Source organism: Eretmochelys imbricata, chromosome 1, assembly GCF_965152235.1.
Source record: "Eretmochelys imbricata isolate rEreImb1 chromosome 1, rEreImb1.hap1, whole genome shotgun sequence".
NCBI lineage: Eukaryota > Metazoa > Chordata > Testudines > Cheloniidae > Eretmochelys > Eretmochelys imbricata.
Window position 1 is genome coordinate 349,179,268 of NC_135572.1, and position 10,042 is coordinate 349,189,309.

The following is a 10,042-nucleotide window of genomic DNA, read 5'->3' on the forward strand; positions in this document are numbered from 1 at the left end:
CCCACCTTTCCTACATCAGAGACATGGTGAGAGAGTGGGGGGATAGATCACACAACAAAAAACCTGTTAATACCTGACCTTTGCTAAAGTTTTAAGACACTTGATTGAAAGCAGGCTTGGAAGGATTTGATTCTTTTTCCCAGTAAATGTTGATTTCACTGAACACACACAAACCGACAAAAATATTTCCCCCCCGATCATCAAAATTCACAGAGAGGCAAAGCAAGAAAAATGCTGCTAGAGAACTTACTAGAGTTTGATTTAAAGCTATTCCAATTGTATATTTTGACCTGGGACGCTGACACCTTGTCTTTTAAGGTTAAAGTTTTAACTTTTGGAATCTGCTGCCAAGCTTAGACTTTCAGCTTTACAATCCTTTAATGTTAAACAGGAAGGGAGGGGTTTTTTTGTCTTTAACGCAAAGAGATCTGTGTTTATACGCTGGCTTCCTAGGGACTCTTGTGTCAGTAGGTGCTGGAACTAGGGGCACGGTTTCCATTCTGTATTGGATTTACAGTTTGCTTCAATGGCTCTCAGCAGCCCCTCTATACCAGGAGTTCTCAAACTGGGGATCATGAAGGGATTACATAGGGGGTCACGAGCTGTCAGCCTTCACCCCAAACCCCACTTTGCCTCCAGTATTATAATGGTGTTAAATATGTAAAGAACAGGTTTTTAATTTAAAAGTGGGGTCGCAGACAGATGCTTTCTCGGGGGAGGGCTAGCTCAGTGGTTTGAGCATTGGCCTGCTAAACCCAGCGTTGTGAGTTCAATCCTTGAGGGGGCCATTTAGGGATCTGGGGCAAAAATTGGGGATTGGTCCTGCTTTGAGCAGGGGGTTGGACTAGATGACCTCCTGAGGTCCCTTCCAACCCTGATATTCTATGATTCTACGAAAGGGGTCACCAGTACAAATGTCTGAGAATCCCTGCACTATACAAATTGTTCCCGTACCCCTGCCTGGGCCTTTTACGTGTCTGACGCGCTCCCACCAGGGCCTGCAAAGTGTTAAAAAAAAATATTAAATGGATAAAAACCAAAAAGTTGTAAAAACAGACCTCCCGGTAGCTGCAGAACAGAACACGCGAACGGCGCCCAGCCCAGCTGTGAGCAAAGCCCGGGCGACTAATTGATCCAGGCGTTGGCGGCTTCTCCCCACCCCACGCGGAGCAGGTGTAGCCCCGGGGAGAGGTTTGGGGGAAGCGGGGGGCGGCTACTCACACATCAGGGTGCTGAAGGCCACCGTGGCCAGCAGGGCTTGGACGAGCACCCCGAGCCTGCCCAGCAGCGCCCCGCTATCGCAGCCGTGGGGCTGGATTTTCACTGGGGTCCCCAGGAGCCCGGTCTCGGTCACGGCGGCGGGCCGGGCGGGGCCCGGAGCGGGCTGCGGGGAGGGGGGAGGAGGCATCCCGGCCGGCTCTGTGCAGCGCCGAGCGCCAGCGCTGCTGCGTCCTGTGGGGGAGGGAGCGGCCCCTGCCCGGGGTCGGATGTAGCTTCCCTGGGGAGGGGGCCGGCAGGGACGGGGCTCAATGGGAGGCGGGCTCCAGTCCGGACACGCCCTGCCCCTTCCCGGCCAGGCTGGGGGTGAGGGGAGAGGGGCTGTTGTGGAGCAGGGGGGAGGATCCGGGTGGGTCATTCTGGGGAACGGGGAGGGCCAGGTTGGGGGGTCATTCTGGGGAAGGAAGGGGGGCTGGTTAGGCGGGAGGGGGACCATTCTGGGGAAGGGGGAGGGCCAGGTTACAGGGAGGGGGGCCGGTTGGGAGGAGGGGGTCATTCTGGGGAAGGGGGAGGGCCAGGTTGCAGGGAGGGGGCCAGGTTGGGGGGGGCAGGTTGCAGGGAGGGGGGCCGGTTGGGAGGAGGGGGTCATTCTGGGGAAGGGGGAGGGCCAGGTTGGGGGGTCATTCTGGGGAAGGGGGAGGGCCAGGTTACAAGGGAGGGGGGCCGGTTGGGAGGAGGGGGTCATTCTGGGGAAGGGGGAGGGCCAGGTTGCAGGGAGGGGGGCCGGTTGGGAGGAGGGGGTCATTCTAGGGAAGGGGGAGGGCCAGGTTACAGGGAGGGGGCCAGGTTGCAGGGAGGGGGGCCGGTTGGGAGGAGGGGGTCATTCTGGGGAAGGGGGAGGGCCAGGTTGCAGGGAGGGGGGCCAGTTGGGAGGAGGGGGTCATTCTGGGGAAGGGGGAGGGCCAGGTTACAGGGAGGGGGGCCGGTTGGGAGGAGGGGGTCATTCTGGGGAAGGGGGAGGGCCAGGTTACAGGGAGGGGGCCAGGTTGGGGGGGCCAGGTTGCAGGGAGGGGGGCCGGTTGGGAGGAGGGGGTCATTCTGGGGAAGGGGGAGGACCAGGTTGGAGGGAGGGGGCCAGGTTGCAGGGAGGGGGGCCGGTTGGGAGGAGGGGGTCATTCTGGGGAAGGGGGAGGGCCAGGTTGCAGGGAGGGGGCCAGGTTGCAGGGAGGGGGGCCGGTTGGGAGGAGGGGTTCATTCTGGGGAAGGGGGAGGGCCAGCTTGGGGAAGGGGAATCATCTGGGGAAGAGGGAGGTCAGGGCCAGGCTGGGGAAGCTGGTCAGGGAAGGTCATTTTGGGATGCAGAGGAGCTGGTGATGCATAACGGTCCCTCTACCAGGCTGGTGCCTAGTGAAGCAAGAGATCCTTCAAACCCCAGTGATACCCCTGGGTCTCTCTCAGTTTGTCATCTAGAGCCCCTTTGGGTGTGAGCTGCATCATTTATAAAACCAGGAAAGCTCTTAAACACCAATAAGATAAAATTCCTTTACCTCAAGCCACCCACAGCAAAGCTGACTATATGTATATCGATAAAAGAAAGGGATTCTCCGGTCCCGTCTACACCATAACCAGTGCCAGGGTTGGGATGTGGCTAGGACAAGACAATTCTCTGGCACAGTTAAAATACAGGAGGGGGTAGTGAAGAGGGGGCAGGACCTTGTTGTACCAGGTTCCTGAACTGTGCTATCTCCTGGGGGCCAGAGAGGAAAGGGATTTTGTCCCCACAGGCTCTGTGGCACTCCAGCGGATTTGCACCCCTCAACTCGTGCAAATCAGCCCTAAGCCAAGCAGATCTGGCCCCAGGAAGATCTCCTCTGCGAAGAGGCCATAGAATAGTGGTGGAGTCTGAGCAGCCAGCGTAGGGGGAGAAGCTGGGACTTTCCCGTGCCCTGGTAATGAACATTGGAGGCCATTGACAGCTGCCACATATTACAGTCGACTAGTTGGCTCTGATGTGCCCCAGTGTGACTGAACGGGTGCAGAGTGGGATGCAGGGGACACAAATACCAGTGCCTTTGCACCAGCCTAATTTACACTGATCTCTCCTTTAACAACACTTAATGTCGATCCTATCGACCTTTCAGCTGCAGCCAACCCCAGGCTTTCCCAAACCTTAAAAATAGTGATAAAAATCCACTTGGGGTTTAGTTGATTTGGGTTTGGGTTTCTGAGCCTTTAGGATGCACTAAGGTCACGTTAAGCTTGTCCCTAGAGGGCTAGAAACGTGATTTTTTGAAAAAGAAAGCTGATAATTAGCTATTTATTCACCCCGACCCACCTCAGTATACAATCAACAGTATACTAGACTGTCCTGATCTGAGAAATGCAGTGCAAAATAAAAGCTGACCTAAAAAGAACCGAGTGTTAAATGAGGAGGCTGACCCTCCCTTGAGTCACTAAAAGCGGAGTTCTTCTATCCGATTCCATTATAATATTGGGTCTAACATGCCACAAACTGGGAAATCTAGTTTGTTGGATTTCAATTTCACAATCTAAATGGCACCTTCTCAAATTCATAAAATTGACCCCCTTTCACACTTACAATCTCATATAATCACATGACTCCTGGAGCTGGGGCTTTCAGAAAAACCACAACTATTGCAGTCTCGTGATAAAGTCACAGGAGTTGGCATGGTTCAAAACCAGTGAAAAACAGTTCAGTCCAATCTATACTGCAAGAGTGATTCATGTTTTAACTGTCCTGTTGGAAATATGTCATTAGTACAGTATAGGGGGAACCTAAATCTAAGGTGTTAGCATTAGTCTTTACCCCCCTCCTCCCCCCCGTACCAGTTTCTCTTTGCTGAGAGCAGCTCCTGACATTCCTTTGAAGAATTCAGATCTAGGAGCGATGCCACTGACTTCTGCTTGGGGGTCCCATGCATTCTGGGGAAATTGAAATATGTCATGCTCAAAGAGAAACCAGCTCTTACCCACCAAAGAAGGGACTTCCAGGCCTTGTTTACACTCGAAAGTTTTCCCAGCAAAAGTTCTGCCGGCGTCCTACTGACAGCTATTTCAGCAGAGAGCATTCACATCCGGCTGCTTTTGCATGGACCATGCGTCCTCCCAGCATTAGCTTGCCTCAGCCAAAGACATGTGGCACTATAAGAGGCATCCCAGGGTCCCCTCCCCACCATCTGATGCACTGCCTCCTGGGAAATGTTTGCAATGTATTGTGGGGCTGCTGCCGTGTGTTACAGGACACCGCTGTCAGGGACCTGTGAGAGTTTGGGGTCAAATGCCCACAAATCCCTCTGTTCCATCCCATAATCTACTCTTTTTCATGCCATTTTTCAATCTCCCCATCCAAACGTTAGCAGTTATTTAGTATTTGTATTACCATAGCTGAACGAGGAGCACCAGTCATGGACCAGGCCCCCAGTGTGCTAGGCATGGTACAAACACAGGACAAAAAAAACAAAACAAAACAGTCCCTGACCCGAAAGAGCTGACAATCTAAGCAAAAGACAAGATAATAGATGGGCAGACAGACAGGGGAGTACATGGAAACTATAGGTCAGTACTGGGCAGCAGCAGTGGTCTCAGCCCACGAGCTGCATTGTCACAGTGACAGGTCACCAGAGGTCTCTTGCCTGTTTTAAGGACAGAGCAAGTCACTCTCTTGTATCTGTGGAAGACCAGCACCCACCGGACATCCAGCGATGCAGAGGAGGAGGACGTGAACGAAGCTGACCCGAGCAACTGCCCACGGTGAAGCAGTGGTTTGGGGCCTGTATGAGCATTGGGTAGTGGGACCGGATCATGACGCACACCTGGGATGCTCAGCAGCGGCTCCACGACTTCTGGATGCAGAAGGCCACATTCCTGGAGTCGTGCACCAAGCTCACCCCAGCCCCGTTGCCCACAGACCCCAAGAGGAGTTCATGCAAGAGCTGGGAGAGGGAGCTGAGGGCTGCGTCATACCACAAGGGGGAGCCCTGAGATGGCCCTTTCATATGGGGCCGGCTACAGGACTTCGGTCACTCAGCAAGCTGGTTTCGCTGTGCCAGCAAAAGCTGAGGGTTTTGTTGGCAGGAATCCAAACGGAGTGTGGATGCACGCACCGCAGTGCTGACAGAAGGGAAATTTTGCCTGTAAAACTTTCTTGTGTGGACCAGATGGGCTGCTGTCTTTTTCTGCACAGAAGGCAGCTTATGTCCCAGTGAGGAGTCCTTCAAAGGCAGAAATCCCCCAACCAAAAACACTGGTTTCTCTGGGGACAGAAAGCTGTAGGTCCCTCAGGGTCTTTGAGCCTCAAGGCTTTTCATTAGGCTAGGAGGTGTGGCCTAGGGGTTAGAGCCCATGACAGAGACAGGATTCCTTTTTGCTTTCAGTTTCCTTGCCTGTTTGTTTCATTTAAATGTCCGTGCTTTGTAATGTCAGCTGCACCGTCCTCTCCATCACTCAAGTCGTGATCTGGGGTTATGTTTCACTCCTCCCTTTCCTTTGCCCAACACTTCCAGGCTATCCATCGCAACATATATCAGGTCTCTACATTTCTTTCCATCCCCCCCTGCAGTACTCTCATTCAGACCTTTCCTGACCCAGTCACTGCAGCAGCCTTCTGTTTGGCTGCCCTGCCATACACATTGCCCATGCAAAAACCAGCAACTAAGATCTTCTTCCTTGCTCATCATTTTGATCATAATAATAAATAATATACTCCTGCTCGTAGTATACAGTGGCTTTTCATGAGGGGATCTGACAGCACTTTACAAAGGAAGTCCTTGTCATCACCCCCATTTTACAGGTGAAGAAACTGAGGCACAGAGAGGGGAAGTGACTTGCTCAACATCACCCAGCAGGCCAGAGGCAGAGCTGGAAATAAAACCCAGGTCTCCTGAGTCGCAGGCTAGTGTTCTAGCCACTACACCACACTCTCCCTATGTTGCCACTGCTTTGAATTTCTCTGCTGCCTCCCCTTCCCTAGGGTTAAGCTGTCCTGCAGTGGCCTGAGAGCATGGGCAGGCTGTTAAGAACCAGGGTACAAACTCCAAATTGGTTGTGAATTCTAGACTGAGATTTCACCAACTAATTATCAAGTGTAAACACAGAGTGCGCTCGGGGATATTTTAATCTGTCTTGCCACCCAGGGAAGCCTATCTTTGTGATAGATAGTCCCTTACTCCAAGTATCACAACAATATTCAATTCGTAGACAATTCTTTCATAGAATATCAGGGTTGGAAGGGACCTCAGGAGATCATCTAGTCCAACCCCCTGCTCAAAGCAGGACCAATCCCCAGTTTTTGCCCCAGATCCCTGAATGGCCCCCTCAAGGATTGAACTCACAACCCTGGGTTTAGGAGGCCAATGCTCAAACCACTGAGCTTTCAATTGCACTTTAGATCTCACACCAAAGACAATGTTTGTAGCCAATCCTATAATAAACGATCTAAAGATTTATTATATAGGAAAAGGAAACAATTTATTTACAATGTTAAAGCAGGTAAACATATACACCCCAATGAGTTCCAATCTTAAATTTCAAAAAGTAATAGAAGCTTCTATGATAAGCAAGCTCTGTATGTCCTTTAGGGCTAACCCAGCCTAAGCACTGGGGATCTTTAGCTTATGGCTAGTAATCTCAGCTCCCCAGAGTTCAAGCAGCATAAAGATACACTTCCTGCTTATTAGAGGCTTTTTATTTCTTTCCTCATTTCTGCTTTGAGATGCAAACTCAGCACATGGGAGGGATTCACTTGCAAGACTCATCTTCATGTTGCACTCTAGTCTGTCTGGTGTCGATGGGCCTTCCTTGTCAGGCAGGACGTAACATCTTCTGTTGGAGACCAGCATTTCACACCACTCAATGTCTCTCTCCTGTCTGGTGATTTACGCAGTTACAGAGGCTTACAATGCAAACACTCAATATTGCCTTACGATATGGCATACAGAGGCCATAAGTGAGATTAATGCAGGCAGCAACTCACAAGCATACAATAAAGTCTAAACGCATTCTTAGAATTCGACCTAGTTTAACAATACTAACACCCAGGCGAGCCAGACTGATTTCAGCTTCATATTTGTCAATATTTCATTGAGGCCTGGGGATGTTGGCCTGACTTGGCACCTGACCCGCCGGTGTCACACAAGCTTCCTGTCTTTGCCTTCAAACCTCTACCCCTTTCAATTATCCACCCTTGTCTAGCCTGGCATTATGCCCCTTTCCACTTCAGTCATGCCTGCCTCATGCACCTTTAACCCACACACCTGCTGGATGTGGTGTTCTGTCCCATCTAGTGGCACCGAGACCACTTAGTGATTAATGAGACTGCTACAGCCTTAGCTAAGAGGCACGTGGCTTTTAGCTCACGCAGTTGAGAACCATGCACTAAGCCCCACAGGCCCCAGGTTCAATCCCGCCCGACGACAACAAGTGTCTGTCAGTGTTACACACCCATTTGTCACTTTCTCACACGGTCTCCATGCTGCCCTCTTTGCACAGAATGCTTTCTGCAGCCAGAGATGACCCATGCCTGCTGATGGGGGCGGGGGCACAACCCTGGAATAGCTCGATCAGACCCCCCTCCCAGAAAGCAGCAGCCCCTCCCTGTAGCTCCCAGCTGTTCCTCCTGCCTCTGCCTCTCCCTGCCTGGTGCAGTTCGCTGGCTCAGCTGCCCCATAGGAGGGGTCCTGGCTGCACAATGTGACTGAGCAATCGGGAGGGCTGTGACCCCAAATGCCCCCCACTCGTCACCTCTTACCGCAACACACCAACAAGGTCTCTTCCCTTTCTGCATTTAGGTCCTACTTGGAGATTCAGGTCTGCTCTGATGCCTAGGGAGGATTCAGCTGATAAATAACAAACAGTAAAAAAGGATTTTTTAAAAAAGTTGACCTCAATTGCCAAGATGTGGCCAAGCTCCACCTTGAGCACTTGACTTACATGTTGTCCCCTTTCCTTCTAACTTCTGTCTATCTGTCTTTACAGTGGGAGCCCTGAAGCAAGGATGGTGGCTTTTTAGTTTGAAAAACATTGAGCACATTGTGGGTGTTTCCGAAAAGCAAATAATAAATGATCTCTAGCTAGGGTTGCTAACTTTCTAATCGCACAAAACCGAACACCCTTGCCCAGCCTCCTGCCTTTTCCCCGAGGCCCCGTCCCTGCCCGACTCCTTCCCTGAGGTCCTGCCCCAAGGCCCCTTCTCCAAGGCCCCGCCCCATCCCCCCTCCCTCCATGGCTCGCTTTCCCTCACCCTCGCTCACTTGCTCATTTTCACCGGGCTGGGGCAGAGGATTGAGGTACGGGAGGGGGTGAGGGCTCCAGCTGGGTCTGTGGGCTCTGGGGTGGGCCCATGGATGAGGGGTTTGGGGTGCAGGAAGGGGCTCCGGGCTGGGGAATGGGGTTGAGGAATTTGGAGTGTGAGCCAGGGTTCCGGGCTGAAGCAGGAGGTTGGGATGTGGGATGGGGTACAGGCTCTAGGAGGGAGTTTGGGTGTGGGAGGGGGCTTAGAGCTGGGGCAGGAAGCAGGGGCACTGAAGGAGGTTCAGGGTGCAGGCTCCAGGCAGTGCTGACATCAGACAGATCCAGGGAAATGACTGGCATGTCTCTTTGGCTCCTAAGTGTAGGCACGGCCAGGAGGCTCTGCGCACTGCCCCACCTGCAGGTGCTGCCCCCGTAGCTCCCATTGGCCATGGTTACTGACCAATGGGAACTGTGGAGCTGGCACTCGGAGCAGGGGCAGCGCACGGAGCCCCTATGGCTGCCCCTACACCTAGGAGCTGGAGGGACATGCCAGCTGCTTCTTGGGAGGTGTGCAGAGCCGGGTAAGGAGCCTGCCAGCTCCGCACCAACCAGACTTTTAATGGCCCAGTCAGCAGTGATGACTGGAGCCACCAGGTCAAAAACCGGACACCTGGCAACCCTATCTCCAGCTCACACCTTGCTGAAGCGAATGGGATCAAGGAGGAATGAGTGCCAGTTTATCTGGACAAACTGGCCCGCAGTAGGTCTGTCCACATAGTGAGGGCAGCATCTCTTGCAGCAGACAAAGGGAGAGATGTAAACGTGACCAGCAAAAGTGGGAAAAATGGGTTTGTTCGGAGTGGAAGTCTGATCTGCCCTGGAAGATGTTACGGGGTGTCTATACTAGGCCACAGATTTTCTACTGTTTTCATCACTGGTTCAGTTCTGTTGTTGATATCCGTCCTGGGAGTGCTCAGGTATTGGGATTTGCAGCACCTAGGGTCCTTAGCCAAGATCAGGGCCCTATTGTGCTATGAGCCAGACATACACATAGTAACAGACCATCCCTTCCCAAGGGATTGCACAGTCCAAGGCCCCTGTCAGGAATCAGGACCTGCTGCCGAACCTGGGACCAGCTAGTTGACCTGCAGTTGAACACTCTGACTGACCAGAACCCCTGGATTGGCAGAGAGGCATCACCAGACCTGATCTTAAGCCCAGCAGCAGGGCCAAGCCAGTGGCAGCTCAGTGCTCAGCTGCAGTCACGCCTGTTCCCATCCGCATTCCCCTGCTTGGTTCTTGACCCCAACTCTGACGCCTACCCTCGGTCTGGGCCAGTCGGCCTGTCCTTCTAGCGCTCTGGTCCCTGACAGATCCTGTAGACATGTATGCCTATATTTTCAGTCCCTGCTAACTTCATTTAGAGTTAGGACTGTTCCACACTTCTGAAAAATCAGGCCACTTATTTAATTGCCTGAATATGGAATTTTAGGCACCCATGATTGAAAGTAATTTTCTGTGCCTCACTTTCCCCATCTGGAAAATGGGGATAATGACACACGCCCGCTTTTCCCAA

The 10,042-nt window shown here is 52.5% G+C and overlaps 1 protein-coding gene across 1 annotated transcript in view; it reads right to left on the reverse strand.

The window, feature by feature from the left end:
• LOC144259608 (store-operated calcium entry regulator STIMATE-like) overlaps positions 1-1,408 on the reverse strand; it is a 68,907-nt gene extending 67,499 nt beyond the window's left edge. Inside the window, exon 1 of the mRNA XM_077807895.1 lies at positions 1,222-1,408. Coding sequence (XP_077664021.1) covers positions 1,222-1,408 — 187 coding nt within the window. The remainder of the gene's footprint in view (positions 1-1,221) is intronic.
• Between the last annotated feature and the right edge of the window lie 8,634 nt (positions 1,409-10,042).